This window comes from Acomys minous (genome assembly GCF_964271855.1).
Source record: "Acomys minous genome assembly, chromosome: 9".
NCBI classification, from domain to species: Eukaryota; Metazoa; Chordata; class Mammalia; order Rodentia; family Muridae; genus Acomys; species Acomys minous.
In genome coordinates, this window is record NC_140490.1 from 15,160,450 (window position 1) to 15,185,462 (window position 25,013).

At 49.1% G+C, this 25,013-nt stretch overlaps 1 protein-coding gene across 1 annotated transcript; it reads left to right on the plus strand.

The window, feature by feature from the left end:
* Positions 1–21,015: 21,015 nt before the first annotated feature.
* Positions 21,016–24,687, plus strand: FAM25A (family with sequence similarity 25 member A). The gene is made up of 3 exons (XM_084795881.1): positions 21,016–21,173; positions 22,383–22,445; positions 24,495–24,687. The coding sequence occupies exons 1-3, from the start codon at positions 21,101–21,103 to the stop codon at positions 24,626–24,628; spliced, it is 270 nt and encodes an 89-aa protein (XP_084652007.1). The 5' UTR covers positions 21,016–21,100; the 3' UTR covers positions 24,629–24,687.
* Positions 24,688–25,013: the final 326 nt, after the last annotated feature.

Sequence of the window (25,013 nt, forward strand, 5' to 3'; positions counted from 1 at the left end):
TCTCTCTCCCTCCCACCCCCGTCTTTTAAGGTTAAATATTGATTTGATTTGTTTAGTTTTTAATTATATGTATATGCATGTGTCCAAATGTGGGTTTGTGCACACAAATGCAATGCCCCCAGAGGTCAGAAGAGGTGTCAATGCCCTCGGAACTGGAGGTAGAGGCAGGTAAGAACCACCCTTCACAAATTTTGGGACCAGATCTCCGATTCTCTGGAAGAGTAGCACGTGTAAGAACTGCTGAGCCATCTCTCCAGCCTCCCTGCCTTTAAACTTTATTTTTTTTGTGACAGGGTCTCACTGTGTAGCTTTGGCTGTCCTGGAACTTGTTTTGTAGACCAGGCTGGTTTTGAGTACATAGAGATCTGCCTGCCACTGCCTCTTAAATGCTGGGATTAAAGGCGTGAGTCACTATACCCACAGCTTATTTTTATTTTTTTGATACAATATCTCATGTAGCCCAGATTGGGCTCAGACTTATCCTGTAGCTAAAGTGGCCCTGAACTCCTGACCCTCATGTGTCCACCTTCCAAGTACTGAGATCACAACAGTACACCACCCATAGCATGTTTTGGGCTTTGCTCTACTTATTTATTTAGTTAGTTAGTTACTTAGTTAGTTTTGGTTCTTTGGTGTTTCTGTGTCTAACAGCCCTGGCTGTCCTAGGCTTCCTTTGTACAGCAGGCTAGCTTGGAGCTCACAAGAGATCCACCTACCTCTGCCTCCCAAGTGCTGGGATTAAAGGCATGTGTCACCACACTTGACTTTATTTATTTATGTACATTGTGTGTTTTGCCTGAACTACAGACAGTTGTGAACTGCCATGTGGGTGCTGGGAATTGAACCCAGGGCCTTTGGAAGAGCAGCCAGTGCTCTTAACCACTGAGCCATTTCTTCCTGGTTCTGTTCTTTTGAGACAGTCTTCCATCGCCCAGGCTGGCCTCCAGCTTCTTGCCTTGGCTTCCCAAGTGCTGGCATTACGAATGTGAGCCACCACATTAGGCTTTTTTGGTTGACTTTAAAAATCACTGATTTGGGGCCAGCGACATGGCTTGCTGCTGAGTCTGATGACCTGGTTTCAGTCCCTAGAACTCCATGATGGAAGGACAGAGCTGACCCCTGCAGGAACTACAACTTCTATCGTCACAGCGAGGCGCACGTGCACACACATGCACACACATGCATGTGATCACACACACACACACAAATAACAAGTACACAATGTTTACATTTTTCTTTTAAAATAGCAGTAGTTTGGGGCCAGGTGAGGGGAGGTGAGTAGCCATCTGCTGGACTCAAGAGACAGAGGCAGGGGCTGGAGAGATGGCTCAGAGGTTAAGAGCACTGACTGTTCTTTCAAAGGTCATGAGTTCAATTCCCAGCAACCACATGTTGGCTCACAACCATCTATAATGAAATCTGTATACATAATAAATAAACAAATCTGAGAGAGAGAGAGAGAGAGAGAGAGAGAGAGAGAGAGAGAGAGAGAGACAGGAGAATCATTAGTTGGGAGCCAGACTGGGCTATAGGGAACCCTTGTCCTGGAAAAGAAAGTAAATTAAATAAATCAGTAATTGCAACATAGTGGCATGGCACCTGTGCCACATGGGTGATAATGACAACAGAAGCCTAGGTTACTTTAGAAACCTGAAGGCCATTTCGCTAAAAACATACTTCAAAGTATCTTAGGGGTGATTGACATGTGTGTCTCCTTTGTTGCTTTAACCTCTGGGTCATGCTTTGATTCACCGATAGGCATGTTCTTCAGTTATGAAATATTTGTTTAGGGCTGGCATTAAAGACTGACTTACCAAACTCAACCAATCCCTCTCCTCCCCACTTGGGATCTGTGACTTCTCAGGGCTGCGAGCCCATTGGAGAGGGGCCTGCAAGTGTCCAGTCACCCAACTTTTCCTAACCAAAGCCCCCATTCTTTTCCTGTTGCCTGAGAACAACAACAACAACAAAACAAAAAAACAAACAAAAAAAAAAGAGCTCGAGTTAGCTGAGTTTCGCTCCAGGGCCAGTGCGGGCTTCTCCTTGGTTGTGGTCCTGAAGATTTTCCTCCTTCGCTGGGCCCCTTGATCACTCAGCAGACAGATGTTGAGTTTTGGGGAAAAAATGTCTTTCAATCCATTTCATGTCCACCGAAACACTTTAGGGTAACTGTGTTAGTTAAGGGGCTCCAGGGAACTTGTCCTAAGAATTTCAGAATCTGGGTTCTGACTCCAATATCTGTTACGATAGGACCTGTATGTAGTTCAGGGCCACATTAAGATGTCTTTAACATCATCTCTTTAGGCTAATGTCCTCAATGAAGTCTCTGCCTTCCCATCGTGTGTACCATGGCAGACAGGACTGGCAGCCCTCCCCGTGGTGAGCAAAAGCAGTGGCATGGGGCAAGGGGTGACTGTTGGGAGGCCAGCAGGAGGGAGGCAGGGCCTGGCCAGGGCTTCTGGAATCACGGATGTTAAGAGATAAGGTCTCTTGGTGCCTATCTTATGGGGCCTTTGTGTGTTGGCTCTGGTACCTTCCTGCACCCCAATCTCGCAGCTGCCCCTTCCGCTAGTGTGAACATGAATACAAACCACATGTTCATTGCTCTCCCTGGGCCTCCAAGGCCAGAGCTGACCCTCCACTCCTGTAAGCAGGAGGCAGGGGTCATCAGGGTGGGCCTGGGTAGGCGGAGGCTCCCCACAACTCCAGGAGACTCCGAACAGAGGTGGAGAAAGAGTGAAGGAGTCACGGGCGCTGGGCTGGGGACTCAGAGGGGTGCGCAGCAAACTTTACTTCTGTTCCTTGAGAGGTGCCTATAGCTATGGCTGTTCTCTCGCTCCTTCCCCGGGGGTCCAGGCTCCCAACACCCTTCCTAGTACCTCCAAATCGTCCTCAGGTTCAAGGAGCACCCCTTTGCAAGAAAGTAAAGTGAGCAAGCTCAGGACATTTCTGCCCGCTGCCTAGCCGGCGGGTCTGGGTAACCTGTGCCAGGGTCCTTCTCTTGCCTGACACAGAGAACGATGTGTGCCCGCCCCTGAGTCGGGGCTGTATACCTGCACACTAAAATCTCACCTGCAGGGTTTTACCTCACCCTCCCTTAGCTGTGCTAGTTAGATCCCAGGGGCCTGCAGTATATGACCCACCTGCCGTGCCAGAGCCAGGTGTGTGGGGATAGGGGTTCTGCGTTTACCACGACCCATGGCAATGGATGTAAGTCCTGACTGTGGAGTTCGAGAAGAATCCGACTCACCATTTCTGCCTCAGTTTAGCTTCTATAAACCAAAAAAACTGTTTCAGCTCACTACATGATTCTGACAATTATACAAGAAACTGTAAAGCTTTGGGACAAAGGATGGCGCACACGCGCACATGTGTGTGTGTGTGTGTGTGTGTGTGTAGGAACTTGTCCTGTATATGAATCTAAAATTTATACAAGAAAACACACACACACACACACACACACACACACACACACACACACACACACCACAAATGCTCAATAAAAAGACCCTGCTACCCTGCTACTATTAGTATCAACTCAGCTTTGAGCTCCCGGGATGAGCACGTGGAATCCCCAAAGCCAAGGAAGAAGGAGCCACATCCTCTGGGTGAGTCATTTCCTGCATCCCTCACCTAGCCATTCTACATTCCTTAGCTGCCTTTCCCAGTCTAGTTAGGGTCTCTGCCTTCCCTGTGAGGAACCCCCAGGGGCCTGCCTGTGCCCCTACTCCCCCACCCCTCACACACTCTTTTTTTTTTTTTTTTTTTTTTTTTTTTTTTTTTTGGTTTTTTGAGACAGGGTTTCTCTGTGTAGCCTTGGCTGTCCTGGACTTGCTTTGTAGACCAGGATGGCTTCGAACTCACAGCGATCCGCCTGTCTCTGCCTCCCGAGTGCTGGGATTAAAGGTGTGCGCCACCACGCCCGGCTCCCTCACACACTCTTATTCCCTATTTTTCCCCCAAACCCAGTAATCTGCCCGCTGACCTGCAGCCACCCTGCCCCTTCCCTCTGCAGGGTGAGCCAGCTCTGGGCTACTTTAAAAAATTCCAAATCGGTGGTGTTCAGATGAACCACAGCGGTCAACAGGATGGACCCTCTGCAGCCAGCTGTGCCCAGAACTCCTCCAAGCCATGGAAGGAAGACCGCAAGAGACCTGGCAGAGCAGGCAGAAGAGGCCCAGGTGCCAGGGAGTGGAGCCCGAGCTGCGCGCCAGCAAGGGCACCTTTCTGGGGCCCACCAGCAGGAGCAGCAGGTCTCTGTGGTGTGAAGTCCTTGCACCTGGTCTCCCTGAGATGGACGAGCCACAGAATACCTACTTGGGCCAATGCTTTGGTCATCGTCACTGGACTTGTCTGAGGAAGAGTCAAGCAGGTAACAGGTCCTACAGGCTATGGTAAGGGTCCCCTGAGACAGACCCCTGCCACCTGAAAGACCTGGAACCAAGAGGTTCTTCCAGACCCCAGTGGACTTTTTTTTTTTCTTCTCCAACCTCCTGTGGGAGGTGGGGGCAGATTGGAGGAGGGAGGGAGACAATTCTTTGCTACTTTGAAGTCTTACCTGTCAAGCAGGTCCCAGCCTCAGTTTTTCTACTTCTAATGTCTTATTCCAAACCAGCAGGGAAACAAGCCAGGAAGAAGAGGTCCAGAGCTATAGATTACCAAGGCTCACCAAGGCAAGAGACTTCACGTCAATGCCATGGGGCTAAGGACACTATCTTTTTGTTCCAAGAGATGAAAAAGGATGACCCCATCCCAGAGGACATACAGTAAATTCTAGTGGTGTTAGGGGTGGAGGCTGAGGCAGAGTGGGTACACACTTCTCAAAGGCTCGAACGCCTGCTCAGTATTAGCCTCCTTTCTGCAGGCCCATCTGACCAGCTCTGCCATTAGCGACTGGAAAGTGCGTTTCCTGGGGAGTAGATTCTAACCAGATTTAACCCTGCAAAGCTATGAGTGCCCAGGGCCTATGAGTCCTCTTTCCCAGGCACAGACAAGCGCTGCCAGGCACCCAGGAACCAGGTTGCTGACCAGGATCTGACACGGTGGGCAAAGACTTCAGGCATCAGCAGTGAGGAGACTGGGCTCTTTTCTCCAGTTTGGGATCCGCTGATCTTGGCCCGGAGCTCTCTGTTCAGCTGCTGCCTCCTTGATCTGCCCTTAATTAAAGCTACCATTGTACACTTCAGTGATTTCGCCAAGCAGGGCCTAGCTCTTTGGCGCCGTTAGGGGCGGGTTCCCCATCCTCTCCTCCGCCTTCTACTCATTAGCTCCCCAATTCAAAAGTTTCCCCTGCTGTGGGAAGCAGGCTGCCCCTAGAATGGGGGTACCCAGTCCCCTGATCCTCCAGGGACTCCTCTCAGACAGAAGTGGGGCGGAGTGCTGATGGACTTGCTCCAGGAGGCTCGGAAGGGGTCGCTGGCGCCTGGGAGGCAGTGCAAGCGACAGAACCGCCTAAGCTGTGCACCCGGCCACACCCTGCGGTGACTCACCAGGAGGGACCGCTGGGGTTTTGGTCATGGCCTCCAGGCAGAACCCCAGTCCCCCCCGCCAAGGAAGAAGAGTGCGTGCGGAGACCCTGTGCCTTGTAGTTTAGGGACCGCGAAGCACGTTGTGCTTGTGTAAATGAGGTCGACCTCACCTAATCTCCCCTTTCTTCTCAAGCTAACTAGAAACTTCTGGTCTAGAACGAAGCTGGGCATTTTCGTCCGGCGAGTCCCAAACAGAGTAGGGATCCTGCAAAACCAGCTCCCTCCCAGCCCGCAGCACGTGTCCACGCACGGGACCTCAGCCCGGGGCGCGCCCTGCTTCTGAGTGACTCACAGATGCCTCCCGGTGAGGCTATGCCTAGGCACCCATTCGTACGAAACCCTGCCACACCCGGGGAGACCTCTACCGCCTCCGTTCCCATCTCCAGGCCTGTATGAAGTTATTGCCATCGCCTGTAGTAGTACCTTCCACCAAATGGCGCATAAAAAGGCTTACCACTTCAGTTAAAAAAAAAAAAAAAAAGAAGGACCACGCCCTTCCCAGTTCCTTGGAGATGAAGAAAAACCAGCCTCCATTGCAAACTGGCCCCAGGCTGGCCCTGAAAGCCTTCCTCATTCTGCCAGCAGGGGGCAGTGTCTCCACGAGCAGGGAGAAAAAAAATCCTCGCTTCTTTCTTTACCCTCACGCCAGGGTTGCGCCCATACTGCTGACAGTTTCCCACAAAGAAGGCCTACCCAAGTGCGCAAAAGAAGCCGATACAGTTACCTTCAGCTCAAAGGGAAACCCTAAAAGGGATAATTCGGGCTGTCTGAAGGCTTCTGGCATCTCCAAAAGACCTCACCTTCAGGCGCTGGTGCTGGGTCAGGACACAGTCGGGGCCACACTGGGAAACTGATGGAGCTGAATCTATGAGGTCCCACTGTCTTTCTGATGCTCATGCTCGCCCGGTGTGACTCAGGGGTAACTCCAAGGAGGCTCACACGGCTGCATCCTATCTGCCCTGCTTTAAGCATGGATGTGGGGGCCAGCTCTTGCCAGGAGAGAAAAGGTCAAGTCTGTGGGGGATAAAAGGGCTTCCAAGTTAGGCTTTGTGTTCCAATGGAAAGCTAAGTCTGCCCCATGTTCCCTGTGCTCCAAAGTCATGCCAGCTGTCTCTCAGGCGGCTCCTTCCTCCCTGTCTCAGCCGTATGGACAAGCTCTTCTTCAGGTACCCATGGGCCAACACTCTGCTTTTTGTGTCTGCTGTCCCCTCATAAACTACCCTTGCCTAGCTGCATATTGGCTCTTGTCTCAGTTTGGCAGAACACTCTGTCTGTCTGTCTGTCTGTCTGTCTGTCTGTCTGTCTGTCTCTGGCATCAGACCCCTTGAGGTGGAGTTGCAGGTGGCTGTAAGCTGACAGACATGGGTACTGGATCCTGAACTCACGTCCTCTGCAAGAGCCGTACTCATTTTTAACTACTCTGCAGCCAAAGCCACTCATTCATTCATTCATTCATTCATTCATCTGTTTGTTTGTTTGTTTGTTTATAGACAACAGTATCTCAGTGTGCAGCCTGCCTATTCCCAGGCTTCAACCTCCCCAGTACTGGACTTACAGGCAAGAAGCTGGCAGCTTCCAGTCCGGATTTGCTTTAAACGTGTAAACAGGCGAGAGTGGAATTTCCTAGCTCCGGGTCTCTCTTCCTTTCCCCTCTCCCTTGCAGCGCTCTCCTGTCTACTTCGTGAACACGCGCAGCTTTTACATTCCATTGCCCAACCCTGAGCCGCTCCTTTGTTTTCAACTTAGATCTACAGCTGAAGATAGAAAGTTTCCCATCTGCCCTTTGGCTGAAGGATTTTCTGCTGTCTCCTGACTGGGTGAAGTCATTCCTCCAGAAGCCGTTTCAAGACCGAAACACCGATCAGCTATTTGGGATCTAAGATGACAATTTTTACAATTGTGTAAAGGGCTCATAAAATTTATAATATTCCAGTATATATTGGCAGTTCCTTCCTTCCTTTCTTTCTCCCCCCACCCCCACCCCACCTCTTTTGTTGTTGTTGTTTTTCAAGACAGGGTTTCTCTGTGTAGCCTTGGCTGTCCTGGACTCACTTTGTAGACCAGCCTGGCTTTGAACTCACAGTGATCTGCCTGCCTCTGGTTCCCAAGTGCTGGGTTTAAAAGCATGCACCACCACGCCTGGCTTACCGGCAACCTGGGTTTGGCTCCCAGCACCCACACGGTGGCTCAGAGTCCTCTGTAACTGCAGTTGAGGGGACCCACTGCCCTTTTCTCACCTCCAAGAACACTGCATACACATGGCGCAGATACATACACAGGCTAAGCACTCACAACACAGAAAAGGCAAGTCAATAAGCTTTTTTGAAAGGAAGGGCTGTGCGTCTCATGTGTGTCAGGCACAGCATCTACCACTGAGCTCCATCGTCAGGCCCTTTACCTTGAGACGGGCAGTCTCACTAAGTTGTTGGGGAACCCATGTTGTATCCTCAGGAGGCCTTGGCTTTGTACCACTCCTGCCTTGGCCTCCTACATAGTAGCTAGAAATAGAGGCACAGGCCCTGAAGCCTGGGTATCCTGCATTTTTGATGGGCAGGGCAAGCACGGGAGATGCTTTAGCATCCTGTCCTACTCCCCACTTCCTATGTGGTTAAACATACTCCCTCCTCTTGTAATTACGCACTTGACAGTCTAGTTCCTCCATCTGCTCCTACTGTGTGCACACATACCTCTCTCCAAATGCACCTACCAACTTCAGAGCCCCTTGACCTCCACGTGCAACTGGCTATATCAGCCCCCATGCCTGAGCAACGCTGTAGGGTTCCCCACCCCGAGTAACAATCAAGTTTAGACAGTTTCTATCCTATCCAGGTATGAAGAATAGAAAGGGCCAATCTGGTCTGACCTAGTTTTGAGTGTGTGTGTGCAGTGAGGCAAAAGTGTGTCCCCTAGTAACCGTGTAGGGAAAATTCCCTGTTTATCATTTTCTGCTGATGCAGAACTGGGTGTGCATATAACTAAAATCAGATGCCTTATGGGAAGGGCATGTTCAGTAAGAAAAATATATGGCCTGCACACTAGTAACCAGCCCCTCTTTCTCTTGAACCCCATAAGAGAAAGCCCCAAGCAATTATTGGGACCCTTGAGTGTTTTCATTCATATGGTCCACCATCAATTGGAACAGTCTCTCCCTCTCTCTCTCTCTCATCTGCACTATCACTTTGATCCAAATAAAACGATCTTATCTCGTTTATTTGCCAATCCTGGAAACACTAGCACTGCCAGAAACATCAACTGTTAATGGTGTTTGTTGATCTTGTCAAATACATATTACAGGAGGCCTTTTTTTTTTTTTAAGTAAACGCCTGCAAAGACCAGGTTAAAAATCAAAATGGACAGCCAGGTGTGATGGTCCTCATCTTTAATCCCAGCACTTGGGGGGCAGAGGCAGAGGTAAAATCAGGTGGATCTGTGTGAGCTGGAGGCTAGCCTAGTCTACATAGTGACTTCCAGGACAGCCTGAGTTGTGTAGAGAGATCTTGTCTCAAAAAACAAGAACAAACGAACACAAATAAAAATGGAGTCACTCATGCTAAAGTTCCATGTCACCAATTTGAAACCTTATCTCTTTATCTGTCCCACCCAGAGGTCAGGACTGGGGGAACAATAGAGATATCAGACAGGCCAGTTTCAGTTGGCAAGCAATGACTTTCTTCTGCCTTAGTTCCTCCACAGAGGCAACCTGGAGTAACCTGCTACTCATTAATTACTTCACAGTGTTCTGGCTCCAGGTCCATCCCTGCCTAGAGGGGAAGGCCATCTGGTTGTCTGATTGGTTCATTTTTTTTTTTAATTAAAAAAAATTATTTTATTTCTGCCAGCATGTGTGCCTGCATGCCAGAAGATGGCACCAGATCTCATTAGATGGTTATGAGCCACCCTGTGGCTAGTTGGGAATTGAACTCCGGACCTTTGGAAGAACAGGCAGTACTCTTAACATCTGAGCCATCTCTCCAGCACCACCCCCACCCCCCGTTTTTTTAAAAACGGGAACTTGGGTGTTCCTAGGCTGCTCTCCAGCTTGTTATGTAGTTGAGGGTGACCTTGAAGGTCTAATGATCTTGCCTGTGCCGCCATATCTGGGTTATATCGTGCTGGGAATTAAGCGCAGGGCTTCGCGCATGCTAGGCAAGCACTCTCCCAACTGAGCACATTCCCAGCCCCACCCTGTCTTTTTATTCAGTTTGCCTTTTTCTCCTCCCATCCTCGTAGTTGCTACTATCTGTATCTTTGAATTTGACTTTTGTAGACCATTCACTTCTTGGTTTATTTGTTTTGTTGTTGTTGCTGTTGTTTTGAGACAGGGTTTCTCTGTGTAACCCTGGCTGTCCTGGATTCGATTTGCAGACTAGGCTGGCCTCCAACTCACAGCAATCCACCTGCCTCTGCCTCTCAGAGTGCTAGGATTACAGGTGTGTGCCACCACACCAGGCTTTACCACACCCGACTTCAGTACTTGTCTTTCTACACTTTGATTATTTCACTTAGCATAATGTCGGGGTCTCTATAATGATTCCATTTTTATATTTGTGTGTGTGTGTGTGTGTGTGTGCGCGCGCGCGCGCGCCCACATCCCAAGCCATGCCACACAGAGGAAGTGAGTGGATTTAGGTTTTTCTTTTCACCATATGGGTCCTGGGAATCAAACTCAGGTGGCCAGACTTGGCAACTGGCTCCTTTACTCACTGCACCACCTCCCAGCCCCACTTAGATTTTGAACTTTGCATTGCGTAGTCACCTCCTGCAAGATACTCTTTCTTAGGCTTCTTAGGGGCCTCATTTCTGCACTTATTTGTTACATCTTCTGCCTGTCTAACTTCTCTCCTATGTAAGTTCCCACCCACTCTGTTACTCCTAGTGGCGGGCCCTCTCGCCCCAGAGTTCTGGTCTTTCTGATTGCAGACTTCTTTCATCACTGTTTATTATGAATCTTCTGGTCTTTTTGAAAGGTTGGGTGATAATTTTCATTTGCCTTCTCTGAAGTAAGCTTTTCTGGTGGGATTTATCTATGTGTGATGTGATTTTAGTCACCTTTTTCCCCACTTAAAAAGTGTGTTTAGCCGGGCAGTGGTGGTACACACCTTTAATTCCAGCACTTGGGAGGCAGAGGCAAGCAGATTTTGTTCAGGGCCAGCTTGGTCTACAGAGTGAGTTCCAGGGCATCCAGGGCTACACAGAGAAACCCTGTCTTGGAAAAACACCACCACCACCACCACCACAACAACAATAACAACAAACAACAAAGTGTGTTTCAGGCTGGTGAAACTCTGTAGGAAAAGGCACTTTCCCCCCAACCCTACCTGATCCCTGACACTCCCCCCTCCCCCCGCCACACACCATACCCTCCCACCACACATACACACACACACACAAGTAAACAGGCAAACTTAAAAACTATGACTTTTAAGACAGGTGCAATGGCACACACCTGTAGTTCATTGCTATTGGAAAGCTTAGGTACGGAGATCAGTTAGCCTTGGAGTTTGAAGCCAGCCTGGGCTGCATTATGAGACCCTGTCTTTAAAAATGTTTTTACTGTTAAGCAGACAAAAGTGAAATGTAATGTACACTTCCTGTGTGTGCTGTAAGAAACCCTGCAAGTGACTGAGGATGTTGGTGACCTACAGGGGGCAGTAGAGAGGAGTGGGAAAAGCAGAGTAAGAGATAACCAACTATTTCCCAGACCTGTCTCTCTCCCTCTGTGTGTGGGCAGGCTAGAATGTTGGGGATTGGGAACCCAAAATGGAACAGAAATGTTAACAAATGAACCTAATGCTATTACAAATGCAAATAGGTGCCGGGAATGGTGGCACTTATTTGTAATTTTAGCACCTAGGAAGCTGTGGTAGGAAGAACATGTGTTAGAGGTCAGCCTGGGCTACATAGAGAGTTCAGTGCCAGATTGAGATACATAGAAAGAATTTGTCTCAAAAACCAAACGCTAGCCAGTCAGCGGTGGTGGTGATGGTGGTGGCGGCGGCGGCACACGCCTTTGATCCCAGCACTTGGGCAGCAGAGGCAGGGGTATCTGTTTGAGTTTGAATCCAGCCTGGTCTACAGATCAAGTTCCAGGACAGCCAGGGCTACACAGAGAGACCCTGTGTGGAAAAGCAAAAGAAAAACAAACAAACAAAGGCTAAAGAGTATGACAGCCTTGAGAAGAAAGGGTTGAGTGGGAGGGGAAGGGGGTGGGAATAGTGGAGAGAGACAGTCACGGTGTTTGTGTGTGTGAAACAGTGAAATACATAACATTTAAAAAAATCTGTACTCTGGCATGGTTGCATACACCTCTATTCCCCAGATTTGAGGCAGGAGGATCAGGACTTTAAGCCACACTCAGTTTGTCCATATCAGTAGACCCACGCCTTCAAGGCTCCTTTGGGGCAGTGTAGTGAAAGCCATCATACGGAGCGTAAGTGGTTGTGCGCCCACAGTGGCACGCACAAGTCAGGAGTTAAATAAGTGTGGAGAAGGAGGGACCTTACCATAGATTTCCAACCAGTCAACGTGGAAAGCAGAGGGCAGTGGCGGCGGCACTGGGCAAAACACGGAAGAGTTGCTGCAGATAGCTGGGAGCTCACGCTGAGAACGGTCAGATGATAGGTCTCCCTTTTATTTTATTTTAATATTTTTCAGTTATTTGTTTTGTTTTGTTTTGTTTTATATGTATGAGTTTTTGTCTCCATGTGTGTATGTGTACCATATGGTTGCAGGGCCTGTGGAGGTCAGAAGAGGACATCAGATCCCCTGGGACTGCAGTTACAGACAATTGTGAGCTGCCATGAGGGTGCTGGGAATCGAACCCTGGCCCTCAGAAAGAGCAGCAGTGCTCCAGTGCTTTTAACTGCTGAATCATCTCTCCAGCCCTTGTTTTCTCTTAGAGAGAGAGAGAAGGGGGGAGGGGCCAGGCACAGTGGTGCACACCTTTAATCCCAGCACTTAGAAGCAGAAGTGTGTGTGTGTGTGTGTGTGTGTGTGTGTGTGTGTGTGTGTGAAAATTCATGGCCAGCCTGGTCAATTTAGTGGGCTCCAAAACAGCCAGGACTACATAGCCCTTGTCTCAAAAAACAAAAAGCACTAACAACACCACCCACACCCACACCACACCTACCCACACCCACACCCACACCACACCTACCCACACCCACACCACACCTACCCACACCCACACCACACCTACCCACACCCACACCCAGCCCCCCCTACACACAGCATACTCCCACCCACACCACATCCACACCCTCACACAAACCACACATACACACACACTACACCTTCACTCACACCATAATAAACACACCATATACCCCCACCACACACACATACACACACACACACACCATACCACATATATACACACATACCCTATATCTCCACACACACACACACACACACACACACACACACACACACACACACACACAACTATACCACACATACCATACCCCCCACACCCAGACCATACCCCACATACACACCACATCACACACACACACACACACACACACACACACCCGACTCCCCTATACACACACTTGGGCACTGGAGAGATGACTCAGTAGTTAAAAACACGTATGTTATTGCTCTTGTAGAGGACTCAGGTTCAGTTTCCAACACCCACTTGAGAGCTCATAACAGCCTGTGACTCCAGAACGTGGGTTCTAGGAATTTGTCAAAGTCCTGCTTTGATATCCAGGGTAGACTGAGGCAGGATGAGTGACGGGTGGGGTGGGGAGCTGATAGCTTCTGGTGAGAAACTCTGAACTTTCTTTAACCCTTTAAGGGCCGGAGCTGATAGCTTCTGTTGATTGGGGATGGGGGGAACTCCACTTGTAGCAGCAGGTGATTAACTCTTTAGGGGTCAGTGCTAGAAGCTCCTGGTGACTGAGGGCAAAGCTCCAAACACTCTCTAGATACATATATGAACATACGCATATATACATATATACAGACAATCAGATAATCAGACAGACACATATTTGGTGGATGGAGCAAACTCCAGTGGCTCCAATGCCTCCAACAACTTTTATTTTTGTCTTTAGGCTTTTCTACCCTCTAAGAAAAAAAAATTATCTCATAGCCATAAAAGCAATGATCACAAAAACAGCTAAAACTGTTGCCCAAGAGGGAGTCACAGTAGAATTAATGAGTACATGTCTTTCTATTAGAACTGAACCCGAGTAAACATACTTTAATTATCTTTTTTTTATTCCACAAGTTCAAAGCAATAGATTTTTATGTCATAGGTTAACAAGGTTTCTACCAAGAAACAGGTCATGTATCTTATGTCTTATTTTTGAGGTCTTCTATAGTTAAACTAGTTAATTATCTACTTTCTGTTCCTGGCTTATCTATCAGGGTGCACACCGAGACCTGATCTCACCTCTCATCTCTGGACCTAACTTACAGTAAATGTTTTCCTACACGGTAAATTTGCCTCAAGCCTGTTCTTCTTTCTAGTGCAATTTATGTACTTGTGACACATGAAGGTTCACAGAACTCCCTTAATGCAGCCTTTGCTATTTTCTGGGGGAAGGACAGGGGCGCCTTAAAGTTGCTTGAATCAAATCAGGAATTCTACAAAATCTTTATCAGGAATTATAAAATCATCAATTCATCTAAGCAGTGAAAGCAATCTTCATATTGATCTGCAGGAAATCTGACCAACAAAGTGGGGTAAATACCTAGGAAACAATAGGCCGTGAGGATTCTCCAGGACAGGCCAGCTATACGAGAGATACAGCAGTGACAAACGTGAAAAGGCATGGCAGCAACAAGAAGCAATTTGGAGACAAAACCCCTGGGGTCCATGCCTCTCCAGGGCAAACGCGTCACAGCCGTGTAAAAATGGCGGGCATCTCCAGGAGGCTCTCTTGCTTGCTGCAGCTTTTCCTACAAGGCCTCTGCCCAGAATTAAACTTAGGTCTTCAGGTTGCCAGGCTTTCATGGCAAGGCTTTTGCCCATCTGCCTGGCCCAGATGATTTTTAGGAGAGGAAATTCTGACCTACGTTACTTTATGGAGGAAACTTGAATGTATATATATTTCATGAATATATATGTATATTATATGAATATATATGTGTATATATACATAGATACATACATACATAATCACCAAATAAACCAGTTGCTGAAGTGTTTATGGTCTTACTTACCTACAGGGTCTAGTGCAAACTGACACATAGAGACAGGGAGTGCTGCTGTATTTCCTGTACACAATGCTGGTTGTCAGAGACTTTGCTGGAAGAGTGGGCTCTGGAGACTGGTTTCATAGCAAAGGGATTCTACTTGGCTCTACTCAGTGCACACCTGCAAACTGTTAAGTTAGGGAAGTTTGCCAGGTAGTGGTGGTGCACACCTTTGATCCCGGAACTCAGGCGGGAGGCAGAGGCAGGTGGAGCTCTGTGAGGTTGAGGCCAGCCTGGTCTACCTAAAGAGTTCCAGGACAGCCAGGCTACACAGAGAAACCATCTTAAAAAAACAACAAAACAAACAAAGAAAAACGAAAAAACGGACTAGAGATGTCTCAGTGGTTAAGAGCACTGGCTGCTTTTCCGGAGGACCCACGTTCAATTCCCAGCACCTACATGACAGCTCACAACTGTCTGTAACTCCAGTTCCAGGGGACTCGACTCCCTCACAAGTGCAGGCAAAAGACCAATGTACATAAAATAGAAAATATATAAATTGGGCTGGAGAGATGGCTCAGTGGTTAAGAACACTATCTGTTCTTCCAGAGGTCCTGAGTTCAATTCCCAGCAACCACATGGTGGCTCACAACCATCTAGACTGGGATCTGAGTTCCTCTTTTGGCATGTAGGTGTACATGCAAATAGAGCACTCATATACATAAAATAAAGAAATAAATCTTTAAAAAAGAAAATATGTAAATTACAAAAAACAATAAACAAAACAAAACAAAAGAAAAGGATAGCAAAGTTTATATTTTGCGAAGCTCTGTGAGTCCTGCACTGGGAAAGGTACTTGTCTAAGGTATTTTTCTCTTTGGAAGCAGGGTCTCACTAGAGCCTAAGGCACCCTCCAACTCTATGGCCGAGGCTGGCCTGGAAGGCATAGGTCCTCCTACGTTAGCCTCTCCATGCTGGCTGGCATTTCAGATGTGAGCCACCATGGCAGCTCTGAGGTATTCTTGTCAAGCACGCATAACCTCTCTCCAGTCATGGGAAGTCAAACCCAGACCACAGAACATTTGACAAATCTTGACCAGGACCAGTTAAATGTGTCAAGGTCACGAAAGAAAAAGAAAGACAGACTTAGAGTAAATATCACAATGCAATGTCTGAATTGATTCCCGATAGTGGGGTGGAGAAGTCAGCATTTGAATGAACAAGGGTAAACTGTGCACAGTCCACAAGGATCTTATGTAGTTTCATAGAAACTACAGGAGCACAGACATAATCTCCAAATGCAGTGTGTGAGCCTGGATGGAACCATTAGTGGGACACTAGTGGGAAGGACATTAATGGGAAGGCTGGTAAAAGTCCAATAAGGTCTTTATGTAGTACCTTACAGTTAATTATTTATCTTTTCTCTGAGGGCATGTCTGCGCTCCACATGTGTGCATGAGCCCACAGAGGGCAGAAGAGGGCCTTGGGTCTCGTCTCCGACAGCTGTGACCCTTTGTGTGGGCCCTGGGAGCTAACTCCAGCTTCCCCACAAAGAGCAGAAAGTGCTCTTAACCTCTGAGCCATCTCTCCAGACCCTAGTTTATCTTATATATTTGTTTTGTTGTGTGTGTTCTGAGGTATGGTCTCGCCCTGTAGCCAAGGCTAGCCTCAAAGTCACAGTAATCCTCCTGCCTCACGTTGCTGAATGACGAGATTACAACTGCGAGTCACCACGCTAGGCTAGTGTCTTCAGTTTAAGCCAGTTAATTAGTTTAAACTTATTTGGATTTTTTTATTTAGGGGACACAGGCAATAGAATCAAGAGTTCAAAGCTACCCTTAGCTATGTGGTAAACTGAGGGCCGGCTTGGGTGACATGAGACCCTTTGTCAAAAGCAACAGAAACAAAGCTAAAGTGACAAATTCAGACGAAAACAACCGGTGGATATTTAATTAAATAACTTGAAAGCATTTAGTTAAATTGACACACTTTTTTTGTGTGTGAAATTAGTCCTGTACGCTGTTGTCAGCTTCCTGGATCTGCTTGCTGTGCTGTGGTTAGGGAAGGTGGGGTTATTTGGGAGGCTGAGAAGGAGACATAGAAACACGCAGTCAGGCAGGACCTGAGACTCTAGTACAGAGTGGAGACCCCTTACAGCAGTATCGGAGGAGCTGTGGGAGGGGAGGACCTTCCTTTCCTGAGGTAGTACCAAAACCTTCTGTCTCTCAAAATGTAGTCAGCTTCGGGAAGGTTCTCCTGCCAGGCTTCTCTCACCGGTGGCAGGCCCTAGGGACTCTCAGATGTCCACAGGCCTGGACTTCCATGGCACCATCACCAGTGCCTTCCCGGCTCACTTCCACAGACTTTCATCCGTCTGTCCTAGGAGTCCTCTCTGCTGTGACAGAAGTCCCTCTGCTCTGCCCTGCCGGTCCCTCCCATCGTTTGCTCCTTGCTTCCCACACAGGTTCTGCTCAGCTCATTTGCCTCTGGGTTTCCAGACCTCCCCCATCTCCCAGGCTTCTGAAGTCAAGCATGGCGAGGGGTGGGGGCGGGGGGCTTTATTTTCTTCCTTTTGTTGTTCCACACAATTCTAGGGAGGAGTGTGGGGGATTTAGACTTAAGCCACTGGTTCTGGGAAGATAAGCTGGTATTTTGATCCCCTTCCACACCCAATATCTCCGCGCACAGCTTTCCTGGGCTGCATTACCTGGGCTCCTGCCTCTGAGACTGAGTGGGACCAGTCAGCGGGAGACCAGCCAGAGATAAGAATTACCTTAATTCCTGATGACTAGTGTCCCCCGTCTCTTATCATCTGCCCCTGTGAATGGTCTCTTCCCTTGAGCATACATCTAAATGTGCTCTCTGCCTTCCACCAGGAGTCTAGCTGACATCCTGGCTATGTGTAGGATGATGCGATACAGATAGCTTCCTTTGGTGACCCACGAGCCAGGTCTATATGAGTCTGGGTGAACAAGGCTCCACTGTGGCTGGGAGGGCTTAGCATGTGCAGGAGTTGTGGGTACAGCATCTCCTCCAAAACTGATCCTGAAGCCGAAGTGTGAGGAGGCACAGGCAGGATGGACCACCATTCTTTGGATGTTTGTGACGGTCAGGCATGAGACAGACAGCCTATGGGTTTAGCCACCCAACGTCAACATTTTAAAAAGAGCACTGGCGTTTGTGAAGTTGGCAATTGGTATTTGAAAAATCAGCTTTCCTCGACTTGATGATTCAGTCAGCAGGTCCTTTGCCAAACTGGGGTTGCTGAGAAAATTCTTCTCGGGGAATTAGTTCATTCCTGTAAAAGCCAGATTATCCCAGCCCAAGGGAAGACTCGACTTGACCAGCTGGCTCAGGATGGGTTGGCCTGGGTGCCTGCGATCAAGGGTTGCTTTCCTGGAGTGTCTTCCAAGATGGGGTAATGGAGGGCAGCTGCGCCCCTCCCCCACCCCCACACTACCCCCTCCCCACCTAAGTCATCTTCGGCTTCATGCAGGCAAGTAGAGCTGCCGAATGACGTGGACCAGAATCCATCATGGTTGGGAGACTCTTTGTCTAAGAAGGAATCCAGCAGTGTCAGAAGTCTAGAGGGAGCACAGAGGCCATGTCAGGACACTCAGGACAGGATGCAGGACACAGCTGGAGCTGAGTGACTGGTGAGCCTGGACCAGGGCCAGAGCCAAAGGGTCAGGGAGCTAAGTCCATCTCTGAGCCGTTTGGCCTTTCCTGGTCCCTCTACTTCTCCTGGCCAGGCATTTGGGGGTGTGTGTAACTGGGCAAAGGGCAGTAGTGTGACATCACTGGAGTGCTCACCCAGAGACAGTGTCCTAAAAAGGGCAGGATTCCTGGGCAGCAGTGCCTGAAGGGCAGGGGAAAGGACGGCTGTGTGAGCTGACTTTTGACAAGGGTCTGTTGAGGCTGGTAAGCTTCAGAGAGGAGAGCCATGCTGAGAAGTAGACTCGGGGAAAACAGGAAAGGGTCTGGAAGCCATCCTACAGCTGGTAGGGGAATAGCAAGAAGGACGCTGGTGAGAAAAGGGGTCACAGGCACCCTCAAAGGAAACAGGGCCTTTGATGGGTCTAAAAGTATCTCCATGCATGTTGACCCATCTCCAAGCATCCCTACCAGCTGTACACTCTTTCCCTAACCTAGTGATCTGAGTGGAACACTCTGGAACTTTGTCCTAAGTGGGGAAGGATGGTGGGGACTAGACTTACTTGAGTACCCCACTTTCACAGTAGTTTTCCCACCCATGGGGATACAACACACACACACACACACACACACACACACACACACACACACAAATCACATTATTGTGTTCTTTTTCTTTCTTTAAAAAAAGTAGTTGTGCCCAGGGATGAGGTGGGGGTGGGGTGAGGAGGCTGGGGGCCTGGGTGGTGGTGGTGCATGCCTATAGTCCCAGCACTCAAGAGGCAGAGGCAGGCAGGTCTCTCTGAGTTTAAGGCCAGCCTGGTCTACAAAGCAAGCCCAGAACAGGCAAGGCTCCACAGAGAAACTCTGTCTAAAAAAAACCTAAAAAAAAAAAAAAAAAGTTGCCTTGTGTGTGTGTGTGTGTGTGTGTGTGTGTGTGTATGTAGTGTATGTGTATGTGTGGTGTGTGTGTGTGTGTGTGTGTGTGTGTGTGTGTGTGTGAATGCAGGCATGTGTGTGCTGTGACACGGTTCCCACTGTATATACCAGGCTGGCTGGCCCAAACCATCCTGGGAATCTCCTGCCGTTGCCTCCCATCCTCCTCCTGTACTACTTCTAGGATTATGGATCCCCCATATTGCATCTGGCTTCATGTGGATCCTGGAGTTTGAACCCAGGTCCTTTTGCTTACACAACAAATGTTTTACCCACTGAGTCACTTCCCCAGCCTTCTTTCTTCTTAAAGGGGTTCTTCCAAATTAAGTGTCTGTCCAGTTCTGACCTAAGGAGATAGCTGTGACATGTGACCGGAAGTCGTGCTGTTCACAGTACCCTTCAGCTACCCTAACCACAGCCCAGGGCCTGCCAACACCCACCACACAGGAATGTGAGAGAGCCTCAGCTCTCAAGGGCATGGACTGTGAAGGCCCTTAGTCTGGTAAACACTAATTAAATCCTGACACACCTAGCAGGACGGGTTTGATGGATGAGAGAGGCTTTACAGGGCGGAGGTCTCAGCCTCTTGAGGCAGGTCGAGACCATAGGAGTGGAAGTCCTTCTGGCTCTGGCGATGGGGCTAGTGAAGTCTGTATCCTTCAGCTCCAAGGGGTCTAACCCCGCCCCTCCCCCTGCTGCACTTGGCCTCCTCCTGTAGTAAGTAGGGCCTCCTGCTGAGAGGGACTTTCCTCAGCACATGCTCCTCATCCTCATCGATGACCAAGAATGAACAGGTATTTATTTGCAAGAGCTTGCGTGCTTTGTCCCACTGACCGTCAGTGACACAGCCAGGAAGGCATAGCTGCCCCATTTTATAGATGAGGAAACCGAGGCTTAGTATGGGCTAGGGATTAAAGGAGGTACGTGATTAAGGGTGGTACGTGGCTTGAGAAACCCAGGCCTATCCTGAGTAATGAGGGAGGCAGCCTGACCCTCTGCATGTGACACATCAGGAAGCGGTAGAGCTGCCCCTTGGGTTCTAGCTAGAGACCCATCTCCCCAAGTGGTGGTGGGGCCTTCTGCCTACTTGTCTAGGATGTAGGGAATTCAGTAGCTACTGTTCAACTCACAGAACTTGCTTAGAAGCTGGACCCCATTATTACAAAGTGGCTGGAACTCTCCCGTGCGTGCGCTGGCTGCCCCAGGAGCTAGGATGAGTGAAGATCGTCTGACTGAGCCAGGATGACTGCACATCTGTCAATGCTGTGCTCTCAAGAGGGCCAGACAGCACCCTGAGCCTCCTGTCCAGCAGCTACTACAAGACTGGTCTGCTGGAGCAGGGTCCTTGGCAGAGGGAAAAGCAATGGTGCCCACTCCACTTGTGCCTGCCCTCAGGGCCACTTTGGCTCTAAGGCTCTAAAAGCCTGGCTAGGCCACATTGGGGACCCTGGTAGGCAGGCTGTAGGTCTTCTCGTAAGGTACATGTCAGGATTAGACCCCAGCCAGGGCCTGTTCCCAAGTGCTATCATCTCACAGAGCATGCAAGCTCCCTGCCATGGGGACCAGATATGTTCAGAACCGACCTCTCTGGTTCTGCCTTCTGACTCAATTGCCCAGAACTCCTACTAGAGGGAGTAGGATGTGGGGACTCACTGAAAGAAGGGCAGTGCACACTGGTAGGGTAGCCCCACCCCGGCTTTGAACTGACTCATCTGCTCAGCCTACCACTGGCTGGGTAAGTTGGTGCCCTGGAGCCTGGCAGGGCGTCTCAGGCATGTATAAAAGCAAGCTAATCCAGTCTGCAGCCTTCTATCGTCACTGTCTGTTGCTACAGGATGTTCGGAGGCTTGGGGAAGCTGGCAGCCGAGGGCCTGGCCCACCGCACTGAGAAAGCCACTGAGGGAGCAGGTAAGGGCCTTGGGGTGGACTGAGGCCGAGGCCCATCAGGAAGCTTAGCCCACTGCCACCACCAAGAGATAGCAGAGTTGGGGGCACAGAGGCTGGGGTGGTTGCTCAGGGTACAGCCACCACCCAAGCTGTACTCCCTACTAGGGACTTGCTCCATGACCCAGGCTCAGCTTGCTTGGAGGTCAGGAGGCTCTGGGGGGGGGGGGGTAGGGGTGGGGGGAGGTGGGCGGCCGACTCAGGTGCTGGGAGGGGAGCTGGTGGCTTGGATCCTTCTGTCTGGAAGCATAGAGTACCTTTTATGTCAGTATTGTTTATTCCAGGGCCTGAGGCTGTATCTCAGTGATAGGATATTGGTCTATGCAAAGCCCTAGTTGGTTGTTTTTTTTTTTTTGCAGGAACTATAAAACAAAACAAAAATCCTGCCTATTTTGATTAGTTTATGTAGGAAAAAAGGAGGGTGGATTTTAATTTTCATCATATTTTAAAGCTTCAAATGTTCCTCTATTATGAAAGCATGGAGTCTAATCTTGTTCATAGTCTAAAAGGACACTTTTATTTATTCCAAGAACCTAGGCCGCGGTTTTGCCAGCCGAGGCCTGTGGCTATATGTGGCAGTTCATGTGAGCCCCACTTTGGGACATAGAGAAAAACCTGTGTTAAGTTCACTGTTGTCTTTGGAACTGGCTGCGGACATATCAGCACTTATTTCATTTTTAACTCCACAGCAGGGTCTGGCCCCTTCTTAACCTTCCAGCTGTCTGAGTTGTGAGGGGCATGGCTAGTGGTGTTAGAAACAGTTCTGTCTCTAAAATTTGGGTCCACCAAACCCTCGAGAACCCAGAGGTGGGTAGGGGTTCCCTCTTCCAGGAAGAGCTGCCTCGAGGAGCTTAGCTTCCCTGGAGATGTACAGATGTGACTAACTGACAAATACCCCTGTGCTGGCTCAGGTGTCCAGCTGGCAGAAGGCTGTTCCAGGTATCCATGCCCTTCCATGCTGAGAGGACGGGCATGGAGGGCCTTGCGCATCTCCAACCGCCAGGCATCTTGGAGTCTACGAAGGGAGGCAGTTAGGGGTTCTCCTGAGCTGTCTGTCATGACCGGGGGCAGCACACCGGAGTCTCACCGTATTGTCTAAGAGGCACCCAGGGCCATTTTAAGCGGAAGTGGGCTTCCATCTACCCTCACTCTGAATTTTTCCTCTCTCTTCAGTTCATGCAGTGGAGGAGGTGGTGAAGGAGGTGGTGGACCACGCCAAGGAGGCTGGAGAGAAGGGTAAGGCTGAGGTTGTTTGGAGATAGGGATGGGGGAAGGGAGGGAAAGAAGGAAGGAGAAAAGGGGGGAGTGTAGCTCAGTGGGTACCTCACATTGGAAGTGGCTGCATGCCTAGCATGGGGACAGAAGTAAGGGGAGAACCAGCAAGCTGCTAGGAAGACAGTGAGGGAGGAAGGAAGCCCAGGTGCTGGAGCTTTCCTTGCTCAACCAGACCCCGCCCCGCCCCAGGTGTAGCACCCTCGACGCTGGGTTGCAATTATCTGTACATTCTCCCAAATATGTAATTATCTGTCAGCTCGTGCCTAGTGCTGGGGCTCCATCTAGGCTGTTTTCTCTGTGGAGGGAATGCCAAGAAGACAATGTCACAAAAAGCGACATGGAAGCACATGGGGACAAGACATTTAAAACAGACAATTTTATGTTTAAATACGTATCTGGATAAAAACCTTCTATGTATGTGCTGTGCCGTGAGCAGAACAGTGTGCAAAGCATAGCACATGTCACTCTCCACAGTGAGGCAGAGTCCAGAGGGATGAAGAACTGACATTTAACTACACAGATGTATAGAGCTGTTTAGACTGTAACTGAGCTCACGCATTCAATGGCTCATAAGCAGCAGGAGTTTACTGTTTCTACTGGCAGGCGTGGTGGAGCATGTCTGTGAGCCCAGGACTTAGGAGAATGAGGCAGGAAGATAGTGAGTTTGAGGCTAGCCTGGGGAAAATGGGGAAAGAAAAGAAGGAAATGGGTTGTTCCTGTTGAAGTCGGAAAGCATCCGTGGCAGCAGATGAGCATCGGGGGAAGTTGGCTCCTGGCTCACACGTGGTACCGCTCCATTATGTCCTCACACGGCTGAAGGACTAGCTTGCTCTCCTGGGTGTTACCCTCTCCTGCTCATGAGGCGCCATCCACCCTCCTAACCTAACCAGCACCCCAGCTCCCACCTCCTCATGGTACGATCTGCAGGAGGATTACAACACGGAATTTTGGAGACATAAAAAAATTCAGACCAAAGGAGTGTCATAAGAGACCTTAGTATGATCCTGGAGAGGGGAGGCTTTTTGTTTGTTTGTTTGTTTGTTTGTTTGTTTTGTTTTGAGACAAGGCTTCTCTGTTTTAGCCCCGGGTGTCTTGGAACTCACTCTGTAGACCAGGGTGGCCTCGGACTCAGAGATCCACTGGCCTCTGTCTCCTGAGTGCTGGGATTAAAGGTGTGAGCACCATGCCTGGCTTTTTTTTTTTTTTGGGTGTGTGTGTGTCTCTTTTTGACTGAGATTAAAAAACAAAAAAACCCAGTAGTCATAAAGAAAATATTAGGTAAAAATTTCAGTATGAAAGATTAAAAAAAAAAAGATCAATTTTGCTGGGTCGTGGTGGCGCAAGCCTTTAATCCCAGCACTTGGAAGGCAGAGGCAGGTGGATCTCTGTGATCCGAGGGCAGCCTGGTCTACAAAGCAAGTCCAGGACAGCCAAGGCTACACAGAGAAATCCTGTTGTCTCGGAAGAACAAAACACCAAACCAAAACCAAACCAACCAACCAACCAAAACCAAAAAAAAAAAAAAAAAAAAAAAGAAAGAAAGAAAGAAAGAAAATTCACTATTTCACACAGGAGGGGCAAGGGGAGAGAACACAAAAAGCAAAGCAAAATGGGAGTTAAGTCAAAAGGAAGGCCACCAACTGTGTGAAACAGAAACAGTAATGTCATAGAAACAATAATCCAATATAGCAATCAACATACGGTCAAAGTACACAAAGCAGCAGTCTCCAGGAAAATAAGTCTAAGTAGCCAGCACACCCATGAAGCTGCCTGTGCTGTCTCACCCAACTTTGAAGAAACAAAAGTTGTTGGGGAAAATCAAACCAAATTGGAGTGATAGGGGCACTTTGCCCTTTGTCCTTTGTCCTGGGGTGGAGGTGGGGGAGGGGGATGGGGCTCCAGGATGATCCTGTAAGATGGTCTTGCCCCACAGGCGTCTTTTTCTAGAAGCAAAATGGGTCACTTACCTGTTTCTTTTTCTTTTTCTTTTTCTTTTTCTTTTCCCAACAGCCCTTGCCGACGCCCTAAAGAGAGCCCAAGATTCAGGGGAAAGAGTGGTGAAGGAGGTCACTGAGAAGGTGACCCACACTGTCACTGACGCCGTTACCCATGCTGCAGAAGGCCTGGGTAGACTGGGGCAGTGAGTCCTTCCACCAGCATGGCTGGCCCTTCCTGAACGTCAATAAAATTGGTGAAATGTGAACAGTCCTGAGTTTACTCCCGTTTGGGTGGAACCCCCAGGCAAAATGGTGTTTGGTTGTGTTTTGTTTGGATAAAGGGACTTACGTGGAGCAGGATGGCCTAGACTCACTTGCTGTGTAGCGGAGGCTTGATCCTTTTGCCGACAAAAGGCAACAGGACTGCCTAGGCTAAACAGTTCCCCGCCTCCCCCTGGCCCCCCTCCACTGCCCCCCCCAGATATGGTTTCTCTGTGTAGCCTTGGCTGTCTTGGACTCCCTTTGTAGACCAGGCTGGCCTTGAACTCACAAAGATCTGTCTGCCTCTGCCTCCCTGAGAATGCTGGGATTA

Excerpts from the sequence above, each read along its gene's own strand:
- FAM25A (XM_084795881.1), top strand. The coding sequence starts at position 21,101 with ATGTTCGGAGGCTTGGGGAAGCTGGCAGCCGAGGGCCTGGCCCACCGC. Across the intron at positions 21,174-22,382 it reads GAAAGCCACTGAGGGAGCAG|TTCATGCAGTGGAGGAGGTG; the intron begins GTAAGGGCCTTG and ends CTCTCTCTTCAG. Across the intron at positions 22,446-24,494 it reads CAAGGAGGCTGGAGAGAAGG|CCCTTGCCGACGCCCTAAAG; the intron begins GTAAGGCTGAGG and ends TTTTCCCAACAG.